Below are 26,458 nucleotides of genomic sequence, written 5' to 3' on the forward strand. Positions count from 1 at the left end.
CAACCTATTCCAATGTTTGATCACCCTCACAGTAGAAAAAAATAAATAAAAATGTTTTCTTGCATTCAGATGGAATTTCCTGATTTCTAATTTGTGCTTATCACATCTTGTCCTGTCAACAAACACTGCTGACAAAACTCTGGCTCCCATATCTTAATTTTCTCACATCAGGTATTTACACACATTGATAAGACCCTGTGAGGAGACTTGTCTTCTTCAGGCTGAAGGATCACAGATCTCTCAGGATATTGACACAGAATAATGAGACATTAACTTCTGCTCCTGACCAGACCAGAACATATCATTTAGAAAATTCTCTTCAAATTAATTGCATGTTTTGATGGGATCATCTCTAATGCATCTTATGTTAGTTTATTACATCATGTTGCTCAGTATCCAATAGCATCAAGCAGATAAAGTCTCCTATGTAACTGAAAGAAGTTTTTGTCAGAAGAAGAGACTTGTTGCTCCTTACAGCTAGGGATTGACTTATACTTAAATGCATTCCAATACCTCTACATTATGAAATGACGTTCTAAAAATTCCTCTTTTGAAGAAGCAGTTAATGTTTTTGATGTGTAGGAAAGTATTGGCATCTTCTTTCTCACATCCCCCTTGCCAACTCATGTTTGAAAGCACTGCCTCATGCAATATGCCTCTGCTTAAACATATTTTTTTTTTGGTCAAAGATGGAAACATAAAAATACACGACTTTACCACTGATGAAAGACCAAAGTCATAAAAATAGCCTACAGAGTAATAAAGGCAAGGTAATTTAATATTTGACAAGGTGAGGAAACCTCTGTCCTTCATATAGCATTTATAAAAAATGTTTATATTATTTTTTCCTAAATGACTTTTTGTTTTGCTCTGTTTAGCAAGCAACTGGAATGAGACTTGGGTGAAGACATCCTTGAGAATGAACAGATTCTTCAGACACTCCTGCCTCTGAACTGTGCTTACACAAAAATATTTTGGAAACAAAAACTAAGAGAGTTTTCTGACTGCATCACTAGGACACTAATGTATCTATTTTAAAATCCTTTAAAATAACAGCATTTTTTCCACTCATCAGTTGGCTTTGATTTAGGCAGTTCATTGAGCTTGAATTACTTCTGGTATTGGAAATAACTTCATAAATATTCTATGGACAAATGTAAAGAACTTATCTTTGTGCCAAACACTCTCAGAGGCTGCAAAAAACCTCCAATATGGCTTCCTTCAAAAGACTGCTTCTTTTTTTAGCTTTGTATTTCTATTGTAATTCATACTAGAAGAGAGCTTCGAGTGCATAACAGAAGCTTCAGCACCCCTCTGAAATTGTTATTGTTCATTGTTTGTAAACTGTTCCTTGTTACAGGGGATTAGGCTGAGACACAGAGTGCACATGGCTTAGTGTTGGCAGTAGGGCTGTCAAAAAAAACAACAAACTAAGCTTCTTCATGTCCAGTCTGTTATTTTCCTCACTGCCTAACAGAGAAACGCAGCTTGACAATGCGTTGCCAGTATTCTGGAAAATTAATCACTGTAATGGAGAGTTTTTGAGAACTGTCTGGCTGTTATCAGCATGGAAAAGCCCTAAATGCAAGCCATTTCACTTCACAAAAGTGCCGAAAACCACAGAGTATCTGCAGGACAAAATTAGTATCAGGAGAGAGCACTTAAAACCACTGGATCTGGCAATGTCAATTCAGTCCAGATTGCATATCAGTTTGCCTTTACCAATCATGCAATAGGTTTAGGCCACAGAAAACACGTTTAGTCATCTCAATTTGTCAAACCTGTGCCCATTTCGCAAAAGCCATTACCACTGTCAGAAGCTGTCATGGTTCAGCCACCACTGAGACATCAGTGAGCATAACTGCAGAGGACAACCTCTTTGGCCAAGGTAAAATCATGTCATTGTTGATATAACGTCCATCCAGGTTACATGACCTTGCAAAAAAAACATCATCCAGTCTGAACGCTCACAGAGGATGCTACTAAATATTGCATGCAGCAACATCTTTAACAAGTACCATCTGTGCTGAACCACAACCACCACACATTTTCATTGTGTTTGAAGATTGTTCTTTCCCTTCTACCTTTACAACAGTGAGCACAGACAATTATTTTTACAAATATTGTCATGTTGGATGCCTGGCCTCTGTGAAACATGGCAATGGAGAAACAGCGATTTCAGCACTGTCCTTGAGAAAGAAAAGTATCTGAATAGCTTCCACAGGCTTTTGGGAGGGGGAAAGGGGTATTTAACTAAAATTGTCTGCCAAGAAAGATACTCGGTTACCACAATTTCCTACTTTAAGTACAGTGAGGCAGGGAGATGGCAACATCTCAGATACCACAAAGTGGTGACTAATGCAAATGTTAATGGTGGTTGGCCAACATGCACTGAAAACCTGCCAAAGCCCACATGCTATAAAGAAGACAATGTATGGAATTCTCTGTAGCACATTACTTTACAGTTAAGGCAGGAGAGAAAAAAAAATCCCTTTCAGTTGGGAAAAAACATGTTGATAAAAACTCCGTAAAGGTAACATTAGTTTCAAGTGTAGGCCCAGCAAAAGATTTCAAGTATTTAGCATCCCTGTTACTCAAATTTGTTGTAGGAATCTATATTATATAAAAAGACAGTTTTTAAGTTCATTTCAACCTAAACTGACCAGACTGATCTGTATTTTCAATATACAGCAGATGATAAGTTTTATTTTCTGTACACAAGCAAAATCCCTCCTTGAAACAAACACACAAACAAAAAACCACAATATTAATGTAATGATGAAATTGCAATTTGTTTTTCCATCACAACACTAAAAAAAAAATGCAACTTAGATGAAAACAAAACAAAACAAAAACAAACAAACAAACAAACAAAAAAAAAACCATAAAACCTTGTCCTATCAGGTAAAGAAATAATGCAATGAGCTAAATAGCCAGTACATTCCCGCAGAATTTTTCACTTAAATCTATACTTTCTAAAACAGCTATTTGCAAATGCAAGATTTTTTTTTCTAATTGATCTTTTAATAATTTATTGTCATTTTATTTTTTATTTTTTTAAATATATCTAACTTTCCATGAAATTTATTCTTAAAAGATATTCAAGCTAATTATATTTTACTTTAGGCAACGGGATACAAATTCATTAACATTTGCTGCAACTGAGCATTTTCAACAGAAGTATATAAACCAAAAGACTAAGGCATTAGCATCTTTTCAAGCAGTCGTATTTCAGAAACTTGTTTAGGTACAATAAAGCTCTTGTCAGGTTCTCTTCTTTGGAGAAACAAACATGGTCATCTTTTGTAGTCTCCTATGCAGAAGCAAGCAGCTCTGCCCAGTAGCCTTCCTGAGTATCTTCATACTGCTCCAGCAGGTGCAGCAACAGCAGAAGGCATATCCCCTTACTTTATTCCTGGAACACTTTCAGAACACGCAGACCTCCATGTCCCACCGATGGCATGGGGCACCCCAGGTCAGGAAGCAGCCTGTCTGAAGAGCCCGCGTGCCAGGTCACCCTGGCCTGTCTACTACAGAGCCCTCTGCAGAGAGTTGTGCAACTGGGGGGAGTCAGGGCAAAAGAGCTGGGAATTTCTGAGGCCAAAGAGAAGGGCACAACCCTTACTTCATGATATGTCTCAAGCTCAGTGAAGAGGGTCTGCTGTAGGCACGTGTCTCCAGTGACTGCCTTGATCCCATCTCTAAAACATTTGCAGCATGTCTGGGCCATTTATAAGTGTTCCAGTCTTCTTTTTTTGTAAGCATAGATTCAATCCTGCTCTCAGTCAAGTCAATGGAAAATTTCCCATTAACATTAATGGTCCCCGCTCAAGCCATAAATTCCTCTAGCTCCCTAGCCACTTGTGCTGACCTTTGCTTAAACTTCCTCAGATTTGTCATCATCCTTCTGGAAAGCAAGACCTTCTGTGCTATTTTTCTCTTCACAGTGGTTTCCAAAAATCCTCTTTTTATTATCTGTGACTTTCATTAATATACTCTCACCGTAGCATCACTGATTATGAATACCACCAGTCCTACAAGGATCCTCATAGTATCTCTCCCACTAAACCTGATGCAAGATCATTAATCACTGTTCTTAGTTCACTGTCCCTTTGACAATCCATGTAAAGAAAAGATCAGAAGCAGTGCATTTGTGAATCTGAAAAAAACTACATAGACTCTCACATTCGACAAAACAGAAATAATGTCTTACAGGCAGGCTTTCTACAGCCACCAGTTTAAAAATCTGACCCGTAAAATCTACCTAGTTCATCTGGCAAGATCTGTCCTTCATTACATTGATAATCCTTACGCCCATTATGAGGCAAGAGTGTATGCTGCTGTGTAAACACTTTACAGCATTGATCACTGAAGTTTCTACTTCCTGCTTCAGAGCACAGCCACCCCCATTTTACATGCAGGAAGTCAGTAACGATGTCTGTGTCTCTCCTGTGAGCTCTCCTGATAGGCAGGCTCCAGCCACATGGGCCAGGGCCAGGGCCCATTCCAGCTTGTGTTGGCTCCTCCCTACCTGGAAAGCAGCCGTAGACAAATCTTAATCACCTGGCAAAGTCACCCAAGAAGGCTGCGTGGGTCTTCTCACTTCCAAGACCAGCATCCCAAACAGCTTTGCTCTTGCCTTACAGGCCAAGTTTCACACTTAGAGCTTAAAAATAAGCCTCAAATCTTGCAGCAGACTTTTTTGAAGCCACATGAGCTCTGCCCTGCTCCTTCCCGGCCTTGGCGGAGCTGCAGCTATGGGAAGAGTGGGAGATGACTGTTTCTTCCACGCCTTTGGCACCTTTTTTCCCCGTTAGTACACCAGACCACTCAACCCCAAGCCGCTCCTCATTTCTTTCATATTTGGGGTGATTTTTCCACCTTCACAAGGGAACAAAATTTCAGCTGCAACGCAATATTTGTTACAATGACATAGACCAAGTAAGCTACACCACAGACAGCAGGTTACCTCCCTTCTTACCTCTCCACAATGGACTTAGCCCTGCCTTGCTCTTGGTGAGGGCAGTTTCTGGGTTGAAGCTACTGGCTTGGCTCAAAGCTCTTGAGAAATGTTCATCCACTACTGAACCAATGTCTCCCTGGAAGTAAGTGAAAAGGACGCAGCGAGAGTTAAGGTACTCCATCTCGGCAGGCTGGTCTTTCTCATCCTCCTCTTGCTTGCTGGGAAGGGTCACTTCCAGAGACTCCTGCATCTTGTTGTATACAGCTAATTTCTTCTGGGATTAAAAACAAAACAAACAAGAGATGTATCACTAAAAGCATTCAGTGCAAGCTCAACATCTGGTTTCCTTAAAGAAAAATAACTGAATGCATTGAATATTCATTTCAGTTCATTGCACTTGGAAGACAGAGGTATTTTGCACACGACATTTTACAGAAAAGAGATTACCAGTGCTGCTTAGAGTTTTGTTTCCCCCCACACAGATGGACCTGCTCCTCAAACACATTTCACATCCGCAGGTAGTTTAACAGCAATGGTTTGCTCCCAATACCTTCAAAAAGAGCACAGGTAGACTGACAATTTACTGCTGACTCCCACCTGGAAAGGATATTCCCATCAGTGAGGGCTGCAGCCTCAGCTTGTACAGCCCTGCAGAAGGGTGGCCACTTACAAAACTTCTGTATTTCACCCTTATGGCTGAACATCCACCCAGCTTTGCTCTCCTGGGCGAGAGGACAGGAACAGTTAGAGAACTTGATTCCTGAAAAGTCTTCCACCACATTCCCAAAGTCCACAAAATGCATAAATTCTCATTTAGGGCAAGGAAAGGTGTTTTGTGTTTGTTTTTATCACGAAGATCTATACATTCAGATGGTGAAAGGGTTCTTTTGGGGGTAGGTTTTATTTTGTTGTTGTTTTGTTTTATTATTTGTTATTAAATGGCAGCTTCTGGAGTAAAGAATAAAAATTCAAGTCTTCAGAAATTAAGCATGTGATCTGGGGGAAGAGGGGAATTGACAAGTCTGCAAACACATGCAAAAAAAAAAAAAAAAAAAAAAAAGAGAAGCATTAAAAAAATAAAGCCAGCAAAGCCATCTGTGAACAGCTATTTCAGAATCTTCTCTCTCTCTCAAATCAAACCTAAATGTCAAAATAAATGTGTGTGAAGATCCATTTTGCATGGAACATATTTTTCAGATGTTCCACTTTACAACTGTTTTCACAGAAAAAAGCTCCCCACAACAGTCAAGCTGCAGGAATCATAGCTTTTAGCTAGCTAGCCATTTCCACAGCTGACTTTACACACAAGCAGCTTTAGGAACCCAAAAACAACTACAGCACATATGCAGAAGTATTTCATAGCTTTTCTATAGAATTACAGCTTGACTTGTCTTTTATGGTTTGCTTGGCAACACTTTAGCACCATCAGAATCTCTTTAAGTTTACGGCTTTTTTCTCTTTTTCCAAAGTTGTTCTATAGAGCAAGTTAAACAACTACACAGTCTATAAAGTTCCAGTTATACAATAAATACGCTTGTCAGATTTAGAAATAATTGGAAGTCATTCTCCAATCTTGTACACCAAAAATGTACTTACATTCTATGCTTTCTAAAATCCCATAAGCAGATACAAATTGTCTTATTGTAACACAAAATAGAAACTCCAGAACTAATTCTTAATTATGAGTGATTACTAAAAAAATTAATTGTAAGAAAGAGATACTTACAAATGAAATTAAAACCTACAATACTACAAGCTCAGAGCAATTAAGTGATGCATCAGACATTCTGGTAGCTTAACTGAAGAACATACACCGACTCAGTAATACCTTTAATTCTGACACTGTTGCACAAACTGTAACAAGGGATGCAAGGAATTTTATTTTGCAGTTTGGGAGATCTAAACAATTCAAAGTTAAATTCAAGTAAGTCTGTGCTTCACAAAGCACGTGGCTCTGCTTAGTACAGTGTCACTTATTTAGACATACAGCTTTATTCACAAGATGTTAAAAAAAAAAAAAAAAAAAAAAACAGCAAGATAAAACAATAAATAGTTTTTCTAGAACCTAAGTGCTAAAATGAAAGGTAGTCTGAAGCTATCAAAGTAACTTTTGCAAGTGTTAAATGTGAGGTGACCCATACTTTTTTGTAAATGCTTTGTGCTTTCTCTAAACAAACAAAAAACCCCTTTAACATTTGTTCCTGAAAAATTAAGATATAACTCTCAGTGAGCTTCGTGGTTTTGTCTAAATAATCTCTGAAGGATGAGATGTCAATAGGACAGAAATAGTTTTAACAATATCACATATATAGTAGATGTGTATATGAAAAATATATAACATATCTATTTAAATGACTTAATGATGTTCAAAAATGCACCACAATCCAGATCCTCCTAAAAAAAAAAAAAAAAAAAAAAAGCAAGACAAGAGGTTGGGAACCACTTTTTAATTACATTATGCATTTATTTAAGTATATAGAAAGTATAAAAGAGGTACTTTACAGGTGTCTAAATAGATATTGATATATTACAACATCTCAGATACTGCATATATGCTAGACCCTGAGTATATACAACACACTTTAAAAGTTGATTTCTGTGATTACAGGTACACTATTTGTATTTATGCTGCAAGTATACAAATACATACACAAGCATGCAATTATATACAGAAACACATCGTTTAATATAGTCCCTGGCTTGACTTGGTTATCAGGAAGGAAGTCTTTCAATGTTCCTATATAGAGACTAGAGCTCAGGAAATTAAAACTTATCTCCAGAGTCGCTTCTCTGTGCAGGAATGTTCCCCCTTCTACAGCTTAAGAATCTAATTCATTTTCCATTTCAACTCTCTTTCCTCCCCTCCAGTCCATGGGTAGTCATTACAAGACATTCCGAGTACTTGCTCTGTTTTTGAAAACAATGAATCTTATTTATTTTTTTTTTAATATCAAAAAAGATGGCAGGTACAACAGCTTGTGTAAAGTTATTTATAGTGAAAAATTATATTTTGTGGTGAACTTTTTGCAAAGAATGAGAATTCTAAATTAAAAGATATTTCAAAACCACATCAAGCCTGCAATCAGATACAGATCTACTTAGTTTGTATTTCAGGCTGAAATTATCAGCCAATTTCTTGCCTGTGATTACAGGGCCCTTTAAATATGAAGTTACAGTGAGATAAAGTGAATTTTCCTTGCATGCAGCTTACATACATCCTTTACATATTATATATCCTATAATAAAAATTAAAGTAAAAATTAAAGTGTTTTTTTCTCTCCCTAACTCTCTTCTGATACCTCTGCCTACATGCAAATTCTGCATCACCCATTCTGACCTTAACAGCAATCTTTTCACAGCATTTCTATCTGCACTTGTGTGAGTGGAAAAGTACTAACTTTTTCCATCAACTGCCAAGTGAATTTGTCCCACTCTCATGAGAGAAGAAAAATAATACCAAAGGGGGGAAAAACAAACAAACAAACAAACAAACAAACAAACATCAGGTTAGGTTTCTGATAACTAGTCTGGGCTAGCCCACTTTCCCTTGTACTTCTTTCATGCAAATAGTTGTGGCATATATTTAAGCAGTCAACAGTATCTGTAACGTCTTTATAAAGTGTAAATGCCAAACAAACTCTGCATATGTCTTGCCTTTTTTCAGTTCTATAATGCTTTCATATATTCATGAATTATACCTCTCTCTTCACTAAAACCTAGAGACTGAGATTAAGCAGCATCTGAAAATAAAAAACAAAACAAGCACAGAAAATCTCATTTTGGCCAAAACTCAGAATATAGAATCTAAGTCATCTTAGTATTTTGGAAAATAGATAAAGAAATGGGAAATCCAGTGCCTATATCATCTGATCCCATCTTCAATAACAGACACAAGACTATGGCACAAGCAGGAATGGTAGGACCTCTGGGTAAATAATGCTGTACAGCGTGGGCTGCATTCAGCTTAAACCGACACTAATTTTGTTGTTTCATATATTTACAAAGAGGTTCTTTCAAAGAAAATTTCAACTCTTACTACAAGTATCCCTTAAAAAAAAAAAAAAAAAAAAAAGCTAAAGGTCAAACATAGATCGGGAATACAGAAATATTAAAGAGAGGGTTCACGCTGAATAAGCATCCTCCACTCTTTTGGAGGAAAACAGACCACTTGGGTCTTTTATATCAAGAAAGCACGTGGTCCAAAATCTCACACAAAACCCCTGTCTCGATGATTCCCGTTATTTTCCAACATACCCTACCCAGAACCAAGGAAAACTGTTCTCATGCAGTGAAACTGGCCACATGAAAGCCAATGGCAAAAGTCCAATTGACTTCAAGGGTCCCAGATCTCAGCCGGGGTGTCTGGTAAAAATGTCACAGCATTCCTTTTCACAAACCGAAAAAAAATTCACTTCCAGCTGAAAGTAGCCACTAGGCAGCAAAACATAGAAACTACCAAACACAGCTGAGTCTGGAAAAATTTTAGTGTAGCCGAGTTTGAATTGAAAATTCAAACCGGCTCTTATTTTACATATAAGCTGGTTGTCTGATCCTACAACTTATTATCTCCGTACATGCCATCATGCAGCATATGGTCCTGTATGCTCCCAAGCATGAAAGTCTGGTGTGCCTGTGGCCACCTGTTACAGATTTTCCATTATGAGAGAAAGAACAGGAACCAAAAATAAAGAATAACTACACTGAGGAAACACTATATGACCCTATCCTGAGAAAAAAGCTGTCATTCGACATAAGCTTCTGAGAAGGAATTTCAGTAACAAACCCTAGGCAAATCACGGACAGTCCTGCATTTGTGGAGCTGCCTGCCAAGCAGGCTCCTATTGATAACACTGAAAGTATTCAAGGAAGAAGACAATTTCAAGCAATCATGGCATGGAATGCTGGGCCTGAAAGCAGCATTTACTGCATGCCTTGAAAATAGGAAATGGTAACTTCTCCCCTTGCAAAGAGCAAGCCGATAGCAAAGCCACACTTTCTTTCAGGTGATCCATTGGGTTTGCAGCAGTAGAGCCTGGTGGCCCTGCAGTGTTCAGTTGATGGAGACAAGTAGTGGAAGACTCGATTTATACATCTTCTGCAGTACATCTGAACAAGGCTGTGCCATTAAAGCTCTGTTTTCATGTGTATAAAGGAAGGTCAAATTGTTTGGTCCCATCAGAACAAGAAGGTAAAGCAAGCCATATTTTTGAAATAAGCAGGGTTTCATGGGGTTAAAAAACAGACAAACAAAAACAAATACGCCCATATACAGAGCAAGACTTAATCCAGGTTTTACATCCCATAATTTTGAAAGTAGCCTTTGAAGCTGTTTAGTGTCTTGTGAAGTCAGCAGCAGGGGACCTATCAGACTTCAGAAAAAAAACTTGAGGAACCATCCAAACTACAAAAATGAAATGTGAAGCTACCTTCTGTTACTATCTGGTGTGTCAGGTTCCACGGACTGTCACGCACATCCAGCATCAGTAATATACGCCCATACTCAAGGGTGCAAACAGGCAATACAAATAACTTTACTGGAAAACTGAGTTACAGCCTGTGAATGAGGGTTTAGCTACGGCCAGCTGACACAACGGTACACACGGCTTGTCCTTGTCTGCAACGCTGTTCGTCTGGAAGGAAGAGTTGAGTTAGTGACCTAATTTGCTAATGGAGACAAGCCCTTATCTGGAAAAAGTCTGTCTACAGTCCTGCCAGCAGAAAGTCTAACTTGAGCATATCACAACTCTTTATGCAAGACTGATTTAGCAAGGATGGTGTTTGGCTTAGCTCTCTACATCTACATACCATGGAGATGTTCCAAAACTACCATTTACTGTAACTTCCCATTTAAAAGGTCTTAAACTCAGCTGTTAGTGAGCCAGGGTGAATCCTACCTTAGCCTCAGCCCTGCAGCTTGCTGTCCCTAGACGACAGGGTATGGCAAGCTGTCACTGCGTGTCTTGTATGCCAAGAATAAAACAGGATTCTTCACCGATTATGTTTCCAGTCTCTTCGAATGAGCAGCTCTGTTACACCCATTCCTCACCCAATACATAAGAAATCCAAAACTTACTACAGCAGCTTCAGAGCTCCTTAGAAAAGTGTACGGTGAAGAGAGTTTTTATTGCACCATTCCAGAGAGCTTTACACTCAGGCCAGCACAGCTCCTTACCATACACAAGAATGTGTACTTATTGTAACACCATCACACATTCGTTCTGTATTTTGGCAAAGGAACGTGGAAACCCCAATTTATCTATAGAAAGAGGGCTGCATCCACTTTTCATTAGTTCCTTCTGGCATCACGTAAGCATCTATATATCCATACTTCTCTTACTTCCTGCCAGCAATGTCCCTGGACTTCAGCAATCTCAAAGATCTAAGGTGCTAAGCCTCCACTCCCATTAACATTCAATAGGAATTCAGGCTTCAATCCATTAAGCACTTAAAAAAAAAAAAAAAATCTAAATTAATTTGCCAGCAAGTCCTTTCTTGGCTGTGAATTGTTTAAAGCTGAGGTTCCAAAAACTCTGCATCTCTGCGCAAGGAAAAATCATCTTTGTGCTTATTTAGTGGAGCAACAACTACATGTACAGAAATGTGGGAATAACTTTAGAGTGGGGTAACTTTAAGAAGACACAGTGGAGCACCCTCTAAGGAGAAAACAAACAAAAAAGCTCAGTTCTGCACACTCCGGCTGCATGCTAATCCATCCTTTAAAGCAATCCAAGACCTGCTGTGTAAAAAGGAGACCATCGTTCAGACCCCACTGAGTGCAGAGCAGTGACACAGTACCAGCTGCTTGTCAGAGACACTTCTCCTGACCTGCGTATGCAGCATGCAACCTACAGAAAGGTGAGATGACGACCTCTCCAGAGAAGTGCTGTAGTGTAGAACTTTAACCTAAATAGCTGCAACGGCAGTTCCACCGCTGAAGAGCTTGCTTTGCTCTTCAAGAGATACAAAACCGACACCAAAATCTGGCATAACCAATTACATCTCTGACAGGTTTATTACAAGTACCTGCAAGGATGCACAAGCTTTAGTTAGAATAATGCACCTCAAGCTCCCTGAAATTAAAAGGAAAGGCTGAGGTGCTCTCTCTTTCAGGAGACAAACCATTTTACTGGGTACTAGAAGACAACAGTGTTGTACGATGACACAGTAAAACACCTCAACGGAGTCCTTGGATATTTTAAGGGTGAGCTCTACTTTGTCAGCTCCAATTCAGAGCTTTATTTTAAAGATGCCCCACTAACACATCTTCCCTCACTGTTATTTTTAAACCACAGTTTTAATTCCGGCAAAGGAGAACATTCTTTAAAATGGTCATCATCCTTATGAAGAGCGCAGGAGCATTTTACATGTTGAACACATGTGTAAGAAGAAACAAAAACCTGGCAACAGACTCTTCTTCCTTCTTTCTTAGGCTCTTTACCACTTGATTAAATGTTCTTGACAGGATGATTTTGAAGAAACAGAGACTTGCAAAATGTCATGTGTTACCCGAGTGCTAAATCATTCCACTCCAACTAGAGATACATCAGGAGTTCATCCTGTGTTTATTTCTTTTTTTTTTCCTTTTTTTTTTTTTTTTTTTTTTTTAATAAAAAGTGTTGGATTAAAAGAGAATACCTAAACCCCTCTGACGCCCGCAGCTGCTAGAGGCAGCGGGCACAACACTTAGTTCAGCACGAACAGCTCGGTTTTGCAGCCTGACACTTGACTAGTTTCTGAAGACCCTTCAGCTCCAAACACTTCAGGAAAACTGGCGCAAGCAGGATTAACTAAAACAAACTGTCAATAACGTGTAGGATAGCAAGGTTGAGAATGCTTTTTTGGTGGTAACAGGATATATTGTACTGGCCACGACTCATATGCTGTATTGGCTCACCAGAGCTATGTTTCTTGCCTTGAATATCTACCTCCACATTTCATAAATAGCATAAGCCACAGGAACTCAGTTTATTTAAAATGAAATTTTAAGAAACTTTGGCTTTCATTAGGGTGCCTCTGGGACATTTCAGATGTGGTGCTGCTTACAGCTGATGGAGAAACTTCTTGAGTCTCTTTAAAAACAAAAAGCAACTGCATGGGAGTGTGACACAGCCGTTAGTGATCACTGGATAGATTTTCACGTACTAGGTGCTCCACACTCCAGTGCTGGAAAAGAAATACAGCCAACTGCCTACAAAGTTAAGTGCTAAAAAGTCCACCTAAGTTTCAATCTAAGTGTTCTACTTCTGGGTCTCTTAGTCAAGTTGTTTGAGATTATTTATTTATTTTCCCTCCAACTCAGGCAGGCTAGTAAGTGGAGCTCCGGATACTAAAATACAAAGTTCATGACTAACAACCACTGAATAAGGTGAGGGTTCTGCGAGCCGTGACCTAGATCGGAGAAGAAATAACAAAGCAGGCACGCTGCAACAGACTAAACTCACGAGTTTTCCAGAGCCCATGTTTACAGTGAACAACATGAGCGACCTGGAAAAGTCAGCTTCGGTATCATTTCTGCAAAAGCTCTTTTCCCAACAATAAAGAAAAAAACAATAACAAGTGATAGGAATTTTAATGTTTTAGCCCATATTCGTGTCTCCAAGGCAAGTTGATATTAGGGGTCACTTCCCATGTACAGAGAAAACAATCTTCGTGGATAATAATGATAAAACCTTATGGAATGCAGCAACAACCAAAAAATGTATTCTCAGATGACTACATTAGGGCCAAGTCAATATTAGTCCCACTTCACCCACGCACTGCATAGTCTAAAAATGCTGTCAGCCTGATAAGAATTTCCTGATTCACTTTTTTTTTTTTTTTTTTCCTCTCTTCCAAATACATCTGATCACCAAATTCAGTTGGAAACTCGCCGGAGCCGCTCTTCCAGGAGAGCCGGGCTGTGCGGCTCAGCACGGCGAGGCGCGCCCGCTCCGCGGGGAGCAGCACAGGGAGCAGCGCGGGTCCCCTCCCGTGTGCGCTCCTGCGGAGCGCACCGCACCGCACCGCACGGGCGAGCAGGGACGATGAGGGGGGAGAAGGCGGCAAGAAGCAACTTTTTCCCCCGTCTCGCCCCACTCCAGCAGAGCAAGTCAAATATGAGAATTTTATTTTTATTTATTTTATTTTTTTTAAAGTCTTACCAGACTCCGTTGCTCTGGGACACCCTCACCAACTCCCCGCATCTCCGAATCAACCCGGGGGCTGCACGGCGCATCGCTGGCTGGCCGGGACGGAGGTCTCCGCCCCGGCCAGCCAGCGATGCGCCGTGCAGCCCGCCGAGGGGGGGGTCCCTCCGCAAAGCCCCCCTCCCCTTTCCCCTCCATCACCCAACCCCACCGCTCACCTGCGGACAGCCCGCTGCGGCTCCGGGCAGATAGCGGGGCGCCCCGCACGCCGCCGGGGGGGCAGGCTGCTGCATGGCCACGTCCGAGCAGCTCATGGCCGCGGCCGCGGCCGCCCCGCGCCGCCGCCACCGCCTTCTTCCCCCTCCTCCTCCTCCTCCTCCTCCTCTTCCTCCTCCGCGCAGGGCGGCCGCGGCGGGGCGCCGCGCAGCGCCGGCTGCCAGCGCATCTTCGGCGCCCGCCGCGCTCCGCGCCCGCACTTATAGCGCGGCGGCTCCGCGGAGCGGCCGCGGAGGGCGGGGGATGGAGGAAGGAGGCCGCGCCCCCGGCCCCCCTTCTTCACCTCCCCCCCTCCGCCCCCGATACAGCTCCGCGGGCGCGGAAGCACCTGCGCATCCTTTATAAGCCCTCCCCCCCCCCCCCCCAAACCCGGCGCTGCGTGGTAATTAATAACTGATGAATAGATGCTCATTACTACTTTATTATTAATAACTACAAACTTTTTTTTTTTTTTTTTTTTTTTTACTTTTTTTTTTTTGAGGGGGGGGGCGGCGGGCGGGGTGCAGGTCCCTTTCCCTTCTCATTGCTCAATGGGAATGAGGAGCATCTCACTGCCCAGTTTCTCTCCCATGGTCCCCAGGCGCACGAGAAGCATGGCAAAGCTGGAGAAGAGGGGACCGTCCCCCAGTCAAGTCACTCGCATGGGCCACACACCTCTTCCCAAAGGATTTGCAGCACTGCCTGGAAGTTTGTCCAGGAAGAACCCACTTGCCCCATTAGCTGGAAGGCTGCACACATCACTTGACTGCCCAAAAGGTCTCTCCTCACTCCCCACTTTTGGTTCACAATCTTAAAAATAAATAAATAAATAAAAGAAAAATCACATAACTGCACTTCTCGACTTAAAAAATGTGTAGCAAACCAGGATCTGGCTGTAATGGCTCTAATCCTACTCAGATACATTCGTGGCCTACCTCTGCACACATTCTTGCCTGTGAGCCGCCCCACTGCAGTCCCATACTTGAAGGCTTTTGATACCATTCCTCACATGGAAACGAGTCAGCATACAGCTCGGTAGCATTATCCCAGCTTATAAGCCTAGACACGACCACACTTGCTTGCTCTTGTTTTCTTCTTCTTTGGCCTAAAATGAATTATTTCAAATTTATTTTTAAAAAAATTCCTTTGAAGTGTGCCTATACTTAATAGTTTCCGAAATTGGAGCCTTCAATCAAATATACTAAATTTATACCTTCTCTCTCTCTGTATATATACACACACAAACACACATGCATCTCCTCTGCCAGAACAGTGAGATGAATACACGAGGTTAAAATAGCTCTGTCTGACCCCAGTAGGATTCCCTGTTTATAGAAAGCATTTCTCTGAAGCATTCAACTGCAATACTTTGAAAAAAAAAAAAAGATTCAATTTCCTGCAGGTACATTTATTTTATTTTTGGGTATACAGCTCTTAAGGTAGCTATATACCCCTTTAATAAAGCCCTGGTAATTTGTTCCTGATAGTTGTTGCATTTTGTATATCTGCCTAAATGGAGTCAATCTCTACATCAAACTTTGCAGCCAGTCAGAAGTGTCAATGCTTGGCTAGCACGCATACAACATGGACTTTGCAGTGCTGCATGTATGGGCTTCTGAATGGCTTCTTTGGGGAAACAGAAAATTCCAGAGATGATTGCTATCCACCAATCTCCAGTCAGCACGGGCACTGTTACTTTCAGAAATCCTTTCCCCTCATTTCCTATTGCCACAAGGTGACCCTGACAACAAAGCAGGCAGGTGCTGGAGGCTGGTGCCGGGAACAGCTCCCAGAGGCGCCCACGCTCAGGTGCTCCTGTGGCCACTCCATCCCCTGGCTCCCATGCTTGAGTGCTGGGCATAATCCTGCCAAGCAGAGCTGCTCAGGGCAGGGAATGGTCTTCCCGGTCGAGGGGAGATGTCACTTAGATCCATCCCTGGCTGAGGGAAAACCCTTTCAGGCACAGTGGTTAGAAGGCCAGATGCTACTTTATCAAAAAATAAGAAGTGAAACAAAACAACATGCTTCTACACTTAATGCACAGTAACAGAAGGTTGTAAAATCACGAGCAGGAGCAAGCTCTTTTCATACTGATTGATTGCTTTGTGGAGAAAATCCAGTGCTGGTCCTTAAAGCAGAACCAGGCCAAAATAGAAATGTATTTGTCATTTACTGTGCCAACACAATGTGTTGAGGTGGGAGTACATTAGTGATCGCTTTACACCCAAGTACACGAGGAGTTTGCAAGAAGCTTACAGATAGTCTGACATACAGAGCGCTGTTTCCCACAGGATGCCAAAAATGCTCAGATATTCAATTAGTACGCATTCCTCATTATTTCAGATCCTGCTGCAATTCCTATCGGATGCCTTCAGGCACGACACAGTGGCACGATACATCATGTCGAGAAGCAGAACGGGACCATTACTAGGCAGATGTTTGACATGATACATCGTGTCAGTCAGCTAGTGGCACTAAGCCATGGTCGAAAATGATTTTGACACGACACAGTGTGTCAGTGCTGTAGCACAAAAACTAATGTGTTCCAAAAATAGGGACAAATTCACCTCTGGCATAAGCAGAAGCAACTGCAGTGACTTCATTAGATTTGCATCTGCTTATGTCAACAGTGAATCTGGCCCGTAATCTGGAATTTATATGAAAGTGTGGTAAGTGGCTGCATTTTCAGATATTTATTATGTTACTTTCTGCCTCCCAGCATTCAAACATCATGAGACAGTTGGGGTAAAACTGCCACCTTTCTCAACTCTTTCCCCTCCACCCCATGAGAAAGCATCCAGTTTCTGTTTTTAGCAGTGTTACAGTGCTCCGGGGTATACAGAGGGTCCTTTTTCAGAGGCAGTTTTGAATTTGCAGATTTCACAAGGAATAAGAGCGTTAAAAACAAACAAACAAACAAACCCCACTGCTTTCTGCCTCCATATTATTTCACAACAATAACTGCAAACATGAGGAGCCCAAAGATTATAGCAAACCATAAAATTGCAATGACAATCAGTGTGATAATAAAATAATTTCATGAAATAACAGCCCAGGTGAAGTGTAAGATTTGGTAAGATTTTTATATATATATATATATGCACACACACACACATATCTATTTTAAAGGCATTCTAATTTATTGGTGTCCCCTTTCTCTGTTTGGGAGTGAAGAGCACAGCTTGCTGATGCATCACACTGACAAAAGGAGAGGAGGGGAACAGACCAAGTTATGACTGGTCATCTTTACAGAAGAGCAACACACCAGCTTCCTGCTCTAATCTATTTCTTTAACAAGGAATGTAACCAATTAGCTGTACTTAAAGTTCATTTGCCTTTGGTGTGCATTCTAGTTTCTTAAATCCACCAGACCATGTTACTTCTTAGGCCAGCTGAAATTCAGCAATGCCAAGGGCAACCCTAGGAAATAGAGACCAGAAAATCCTGATGGAAAACCAGATAAGCACCACAGCCAGATATGGCTAGGTACATCAGCTCTTTGGGTTGTAATGAAAAGGAAGCATGGTTTGCCAGCTGTGCTATAATTCTGACAGAAAGGGACAGTGCAAAGACATAGAAGCAGCAGCAGTTTGCACACCCTCATCGAGAAATCATGTGTTTGGGTTTTCTGAGTTGACCCTTTCCTGTTGGAGTTGCGGGTGCTCACCACTTCCACCTATCAGAAAATTTAGGTCTGAATAAATGCTGTAAAAACGTTGCAAGCATTTCAAACCTTTTGAACAGCAGCAACAGAAAGTAAAGGTCCTGCCCCTCCCTTTTCACCATATTTTCTCTTTTTTGTTGTTGTTGTTTGTTTGTTTTAAAGGGGATAAAACTGTACATTAAACCATTCTATGGAGATTAAGACAAACAAGTTCTCCTTCATTTCCCCCCTTTCCTCGTTTCACCCTCTGCTGGCATCCTATAAGTATTTAAATCATCTTAAACCACACCCTAGCTAGCTGTGGCTAGCAGTTACAGGCAAAGCCCCTTGGCTTTGCTGTTACTGTCCACTCAACAGTCAAAAATGCAGAGTGTTTTGTTTTTCCTAAATGAAGAGCCCAGCTCTGAAGATACACACTATATCCCAAGGAAATAAACACCAGGTGCTGTCTATGTCTTGTATGTAAAGGAATCGAAAGGGTGAAAATTATGTTCATCACAACAAGCTAGAAATTCTCTGGTAAGATGGAGAAAAAAAAATATTTTGATGGAGCAGCAGTTTTGCACAGACAATTCGATTTTGACAAACATCGTCTAAAGCAAATTAGGTTTCTCATGAAGCTTGCCACACACATTTCTGGTTTCACACCAATTTACATGATGACGGGTAGCCCCACTGGGGAGTTTACTTTGACCCAAGGATACAAGGGCTCCTAGGCATGTTCCTGTAAAGCTGCAGTACCGTCATCACCATGACCTACACTTCCAGCTGACACAGTGCAAGTCCCAGAAGTGCAATAGGCACCAGAGTGCTCTACAAGTACTCGGCTGAGCTCAGGCTCTCCCTGGTCCCCAGGGGAGATGCATGAGGTTGGGGCAGGCAGACACTCCATTTCATTCCTGAAAAGGCAGAATGAAAATATGCTGAGACTGCCCCAAGTATCTTGGGAGGGAGAACAGAAGTATAAGAATTATTTCATTTTCCCAGGACAAAATTTTTATAGTTCTCCAATAAAAAATAAAAAAAAAAACACCGAAGGGTTTTTGTTTGTTTGTTTGTTTGTTTTGGGGTGGGGCTAGTAGTATTCTGTTCATTCAATGCCATTTTCATTCATACAGCACCTTAGGAGTACAAGAGGCTTAATGTTTCCCTTAAAAATATAGCAATTATACACTCACCACTGAGGTTTTGTCCTCTCTGGAATTGGAGGCAGCAGCTCATGTGCAGTAAGTATGCTACCCTGAGATTTAGGATCACTTGATTCAAAGGACAACAAAATACAGCAAGCTACTGGCCAAAGTTATGATCATCAGATACATAGCAATCTCTCTGTGTGATGCAAGGATCTGGACACCTCTCTAGTCATCTCCTTCATATTTTGTAATAAAAGGACAGCTGCAGTGCCAATTAGAGCAAAAGTCTATCTTACTTTAAGAACAGCTTTCACATCTCATGTCTGTAATCTTCAGCAATAGATCAAGGACTGTTATTCATTTTAATGCCTAAATGCATTATATTTATTTTTCTTATAATATTTTATGTTACCACAGAAAATGTCTGGGTCCCAAAGAAAGACAGGGAATTGTGTCAACAGCCCAAATTCTTCCTTGAAATGCGAACATTTTCAACAGCTTTAATGGAAGATATGCACTAGAATCCCAGGGCACAATCTGTCACTAAAATCCCCCATCTACATTGGAATTTTTCACCATGTCTTTTTCATAAGGCATTATTAAACATGTTTCCATCTCAGCAGTTGAATTTGGGGGCCCTGTTGCATCTGTGAGGGAAGTGCAAGGAAGCTGGGCAGTAACTGTAAAAGAGAAGGAGAAAGCGGATAAAGTGGCTTGAAACTTTCAGATGCCAGCTGATGCCTTTCTCTTTCAGCCTCCTCACAACAACAGCAAGCAGCACGCTGATGTCTTCCTTCCAGCTGGTGCAATAGCAGCAGCTGGCCTAGTTCAGGGCAGTTTCAGTGTTGTTCCCAGACATCCTGAGGGGTGTTTTGGTGCCTACCTGGCCGTGGATTGAACACAGACTTGTTCCCTGCTCCCCCTGCCAAATCCTGGGGCTGCAGCAAAAGTGGTGAATATGGAGAAACTGGGGATGAAGCCCAGCAGCTCCTAATGTCCAAAATCCTTGGGACAACAGGGCTTTATTATTCTGTGGGCTGGAGACTTGTGACCTGTTCATGAACACTGACACTTTGCTCTGAAATGCCTCCTGTTGTCTTCAGCATAGCCACCCACAGAATACAACAGTAGTCCTCCTGTCACTGGTACAACACCTGTAACTGCTGAATAGCACAGATGCATTTCTGATGAGTTAGGCAGAACACAATACAGAATGCTTGTCAATTTTATGCAGCTGGGGGCAAGCTTGCAATGCCTGGCCTGACATGAAGCCCACAGTAAGCCATTAGCTCAGCAGGACATATAGAACAAATCTGAACCACCAAAGTGAATATGAAGCAGAGCACATTTGCACCAGCTATCTCCAAAGGTTTTGATCCAGTCCAACAAGCCCTAAGGTAGGGCTAAGGCTTTTGATGACACTTTACTGAAATTACTATCCAAAGAAACCATCCCATCGTCCTCACTTGCCTTCACTTCCACTCATGTCAGCACAGATACAGGCACATGTAAGTTTAATAGAACAGGTCCCAGCTAGGACTAACACAGTTTTAATTGAAATTAATTATTGGTATGGAGGAAAAAAAAAAAAAAAAGAAAAAGAAAAAAAAAGTAATCTTAAAATTTGTTTTTTCCACATCTAGATAATGCCTGGATTTTCTACAGCCACCCCTGCCAGCATAGCTAGTGCTTCTGACCTCACCTCTACCTTGTATTCTGATATCACAATCTGCAGGAGACCAGAAGGGATTTTACATAGCTGTTTCACCATCAGACCTCTATCATTATTGTACAGTTTTGCCACCAGATGTTGCAAACCCATCTTTCACAGGTAGGCTGTGTTAGATAACTCTGTCACGAAAAAGAGTAATTGCAATACTGCTACCAGTTGAGCTGCATTCACTTTACTTCCTCCTCACACCCCCACTTGATATTAGTGGTTTCTATAACAATGCATCTAGAACCACTCTTCATGATTTATTGGATGCGATTAGTGACTATAGGAGCACTTGATGAACACTCCTGATTGCAGAAACATGGAAATGCAAATCCTTTGGCTTAAATGACAGAAAGCATTTACTAAGAGAGATGCTGCCATGTTTTTAATACCAAGCACCACTTCCCAACTCTAAATATGTACATTAAATGCAAGTGAAGAGTAGTTTTGTTCCTGTAACACACAATTTCATAAACGCCTATAACAATTTAACAATTGCTTGTTGTTTTTTTTTTACTCTTTTTTTCAAGTGTATATTAATAATGTAATTTGCCATGCTAGATTACTCTAATAATCAAGACTGTCAGCATTTTCAGTTTCTTTTCATATTTCTCTTGATCTCATTATCATAGGCTTTTCATCAGCTTTTCTTTGCTCATCAAAAGAACATGTGCAAATGGTGAAGGAAAATGGCTAGAAAAATACTTGTAGAGCATTAATAGTCTCTTGGTGAATAAAATGCATGTATTAATAACACTTAACTGGCTGTTCTCTGTTGTCTATGGCATCATTACTTTTCCCTACTCTTAGAGTAATTTGTATTAGTAGGAAAGCAAATAGTCAAACTGTAGCACTTATGCATAAAAATACTTTCTATACATTTTACTATACATGTAAAACATATTAATTCACTAATTTCCACAATGGCTATGTGACCTATAGTTAGATACATAGAGGCTGTGGACTTAATCAGCTCAAGCTCATGGTCAGAATTTTTGCCATCCAGGCATGAGCTTAAGCCATGCAGCTAGTTTACTCTCCTGTATGAAACCAGATTTAAGACTATGTCTATTCCTTATTCCATATGCATCTCTATCTGACAGAATATGACTGCCCTAATGAAAAAAGATGTCTCAAAGCAAGCAAAACAATCATCCTGAAACTGCCTGAAAAAAGCCATCTATGGATGAAGTATACTGCTCACCGTGATATTCTCCACTATTCAGAGAGCCAGAGGATGGGGAAAAGAGTAAAATGGCTTTTGCTTCCTCCCAAGCTAAAGTAATCTACTGAATAGGGATAATATTTCCAGAGGCAGGAATAAGAGAGCTGATTAAGCTTCACCACCCACCATCTACCCCTTTTCCCCACAATGGGATTTTCTTACCTTATCCCTATATACATACACACATAACATCTAGAAATTTTTCTGTGCTTCTGCCTTAAAAGTACATAAAACTTATGGTAGTACATAAAACTTATGGTTCAGTTGACAGGGACCTTCAAAGATCAAGCCCAACTTCCTGACCACTTCAGGGCTAACCAAGAGTTAAAGTATGTTATTGAGGGCATATCCAACTGCATCTTGAACGCTGGCAGGCACGGGGCACCAACAACCTCACTAGGAAGCCTGCTCCAATTCTTGACCACCCTCATGGGAAATAATTGTTCCCAATGCCCAGTCTGATCCTCCTCAGGTCCAGCTTTGTGCCATTCTCCTGTGTCCTGTCATTGGCTAGTGGGGAGCAGAGACCAGCACCTCCCTCTTTGCCTCCCCTCCTCGGGAAGCTACAGAGAGCAGTGAGGTCACCTCTTGGCCTCCTCTTCTCCAGACCAGACAACCAGGGTGTCCTCCAGCCCTTTTACCAGCCTTGTTGTCCTCCTCTGGATGCTTTCCACTACCTTAACATCCTTTTCACCTTGTGGAGACCAGAACTGCACACAATATTCAAAGTGAGGCTGCACCGGTACTAAATATAGCAGGGGAATCACCTCTTTTGACTAGCTGGCTCTACTGTGTTTAATGCATCCCAAAAGGTGGCTCACCCTCTTGGCTGCCAGGACATGCTGCTGGCTCACGTTGAGCCTCCTGTTGATAAAAAATGTGGAACTGGACTAGTCTTAGAATTGAGCACTGGGGAACACCTGATGTATTTCAGCTTTTTTTGGAGATCAGTCCAACTTGCCAGGACTCTGTATTTTCTCTGATTTATGCCAGCTTTCCTTAAAATATTAGGTATTTTCCTCTAAATTCATCCATTTAATTCCAAAGTGAGTGAGAGTTGTTACCTCTGGGAAGGTACATTAGAGGCAGAAAAATTGCCTGGGTTAAGAACACAGGCAGAGCAGTATGAATAAACAACTTAATTCTCTGAGTCTATCAGTACCACAATTCCCATGAGCACCATCAGTTTCAGTGAGGCCTTCCCCCCCCCCCCCAAGCTTCCAGTATTATTAATCCAGAACACTTAAATAGTACACAACAGTTTATTTCAGAGGTATCTTTACAGTTTCAGCACAGCATCCTGGAGCATCTCTGAAGAAACAGTCTTGAAGCCTTTAATTTTGAGAAGTACCAATTACCTTCCAAATGAGAGAAGGTTACACCACTAGAGAATGAGCCACATTCATTTACTACAAGCAGCTTATTCTTTACAGGCCTTCCACAGAGGTGCTGAACACCAACTGTTGTGATTGCTATTGCCCTCACATCCCAGCCTGAACAGAGAAGCAGCAAAGAGAAGTCACTCACCTGTTCTTGCACTTCTTTCTGAGAAACCCCAGGAAGCACCTTGAGTGGGATACACAGGCAGCGATGGTGAAACATTTCCTCTCCTAGGCCACAGAGTGCAACAACACTCCTCACTGACAGCACCTGCCTTGGAAGGAGAATAAAAGGCTGTTTGTCTCCTCTGTCCTTAGCCCTAACCTCTGGGGTCCAAGCCTGCTGCCATAACTCCAAGTTAGAGGTGGTAAAGTCCTTTCACTCGGACCAAAGGCAACTATTCTACCAATGACATCTGATTATTCCCAATCAGGGAACATTTAATAAGCAGCAGCATCTGAGAAAGGAGGGTTGCAGACTCCTAATTAAGCAGCCACTGACATATCACTTTGCAAACTAAACATCCAACTGGGATGCTCGATCTAGCACATATGGTTTGTAAACAAATGAACAGAGCACTCCACAGAGCAGCTCTACACACTGCTACAATGAAATATGCTGAAGGCATACCGCAGAGGCTCCCTTTGCCCTTGTAACAAATGATCTAATGATTCTCAGGAGGAGGAAATGAGGCTGATTTGTAGCTCTCTTCAAGAGGCTAACACAGTTAAGCAAGACTTCTTAATTGCCTGCTCTTTATTATTTAATGCATAAGAAGGTTAAAAAAATCCTTAGGGCTAGATCCCAAAAAGGTATTTAGGTACCTAAGCAGGCAGCTAGGCAGAATTTAGCTGCAATTACAAACAGTGATATTAAAAACCTCTGCTCAGCTGCTGCCTAACTCTGAAGGCTCTTAAACCTAAGTGGGTACCTATTTCAATTTTAAAGTTCTCCAGGTGCCTAGCATTCAGCTTCTGCGAGTGCCAAGGAACATTTTATTCCTGATGTGCCTAAGGTGGCTCACGACAGCTCAGTGCTAAGCCAGCCAGCAGCCAGGAGTTATAGCAGCTTTCTTCCCTGAGAGGTTTTAGCCATGAGGAACATTTGTCCGGTGCACAGGAACATCTGAAATGTACCTACCTGCATCTCTTGAATGGGTTATAAATAAAGTCAGCCTAATTACAAATAATAAAGTGGCAACCAAGCAGGTCTGCTCAAAGGCATGTCACAGATTCAGGAGTTGCACGAGGGGAAGCAATACAGCCGAGAGGCAGTCCTAATGCTCTTGAAAACACTTGGAGCTGCAAATTACGAAGGACAAATGAGACACAGAACCCATCCACAGCAAGGCAAGAAGTATGCTTTTTAAATCCCTGTATCTTCTCCATTCAGACCAAAGAATGAAAATGAATCCTTTAAATGAGTGGGACCTGGGTCAGGCTAATGGTGCCATCTCATCAGCTGTGGCTTCTGAAGACACAGCGGCAGCCTGTGTGGCCTTGCCCCATTCAGAGTCCTGCCAGGAACAAGGGCAGGAGCACATCCTCCACTCTACTCGCACATCCCTTCAGTGGTTTTATATGGAGTTCATTTGAAAAATCTTGTTTTTCTAAAGAATAGCATTTGCGCCATGCAATTTAGATACCACCATTTTGAAGAAGTTAGTTATTTTGTTTTGCTGCATATAATTTTATTCGCTTTGATATCTGTTTGAGAGGGATGGGGCTCTTTCACAAGAGTGTTTGGGACTGAGCACTGTTCCTCGTACAATATCTAATAAGCTTTATTGCCATATTTCATTGCTGTGAATTCAGGTAGTGCACTAATAGAACAATGAGATAGACCCTTGAGTGGGTAAATACGGAGTTAGAAGAAAAAAAGGCTTATGTAAGAGCCTATAAAAGCAAGACAGTTTAGAAATCAGGCAGCTGCTCCATTCCCAATTCCCTCCGTTGTGTCTCAGTATGGACAGACATCAGACGGCCAGATCTCTTATATGCCTTGTTGCACTTTATAAAGTATGGGCATAATAGAGAAAATGGTAAACATAAAATGGATCTGTTAACATGGATCTGTTAACTTTCCTGCTTGTCTTGTGACACTTTAGATTGCTTCATGGGACACTGCACTCCTGGGAGACTTGATTACTTTTAAAATTAAAGTCATGTAGGAAAAAAATGTCCCATAGGCATACCGCAATATTTACAAAGGTAATTGCTCTTTTCTCAGAATATTCAATCTTTGTCAAGACATTTCCTTTGTTCTGAGTAGCATCTATACAGCAAAATAATAACAAAATAGGTCTTAAGGGCCAAGAGTACTTTTGTTCTATGCTTTACCTTCTGTCAGTGTCTGGAGATGACTTCAGGACATTGGGAAGATTGCTTAATGCTCCATACTGAAAATGAGTTGGAAACAAAGCCTGAGGATTCTGCCTCTCCAGAATGAGGGTAGAGCTCCCTGAGCTCTAGAGCAAGGGTGCCACAAGTCTCTGCAGAAGACAAAACTTTCTGAAGTAAATACTTTTCTGAAGTAGAAATGCAAAAATTGCAAATTTCAATATTTTTTTTTCTGTCAGATGTAAGGAATTGCTTTCTCTGGGACACACAATGATGTGTATAGCTAGTCTAGTAACCAAACCAACTCTTTCCATTCACACCTGCACCTCTCTGAAAAGAATGTAAATATTATCATGGAAGGTTTTAAACATGTTTATATGCAACAAATAGAATTGGTGTTAAATGAATACTAGTATTAATAACAAAAACTAACATCCATCATGTTCAAAAGAGAATAACACTGTTAGACTCATCCATAGTGTCCCGTCCCCCTCTCCCCCACCCCTCTCAAAAAAAAGCATGAAGTGAATTTTGAATTTAAATTAGCCAAATCAGAAAGTTAAGCCATTGTGTATAGTTAAGCAACAACATACACCAATATGTCACTTACCATTTGTCTCACTATTTATTATGCTTGTGAGTTGCCCAGATGACAAC

At 41.2% G+C, this 26,458-nt stretch overlaps 1 protein-coding gene across 6 annotated transcripts in view; it reads right to left on the reverse strand.

Moving 5' to 3' along the window:
• Window positions 1-23,984, reverse strand: part of VGLL3 (vestigial like family member 3) — a 43,217-nt gene extending 19,233 nt beyond the window's left edge. For 2 of the 6 annotated variants that reach the window (XM_068691414.1, XM_068691379.1), the window contains exons 1-2: window positions 14,307-14,539; window positions 4,982-5,237 (exon numbers count right to left, since the gene is read on the reverse strand). In XM_068691414.1, coding sequence (XP_068547515.1) covers window positions 4,982-5,237; window positions 14,307-14,402 — 352 coding nt within the window. In that variant the 5' untranslated portion in view covers window positions 14,403-14,539. Of the gene's footprint in view, window positions 1-4,981; window positions 5,238-14,103; window positions 14,229-14,306; window positions 14,540-23,609 lie in introns of those variants that run through there. The other 4 variants (XM_068691397.1, XM_068691388.1, XM_068691407.1 and 1 more) reach the window with 4 other exon arrangements.
• Between the last annotated feature and the right edge of the window lie 2,474 nt (window positions 23,985-26,458).

Source organism: Anas acuta, chromosome 1 (assembly GCF_963932015.1).
Source record: "Anas acuta chromosome 1, bAnaAcu1.1, whole genome shotgun sequence".
Classification (NCBI taxonomy): domain Eukaryota; kingdom Metazoa; phylum Chordata; class Aves; order Anseriformes; family Anatidae; genus Anas; species Anas acuta.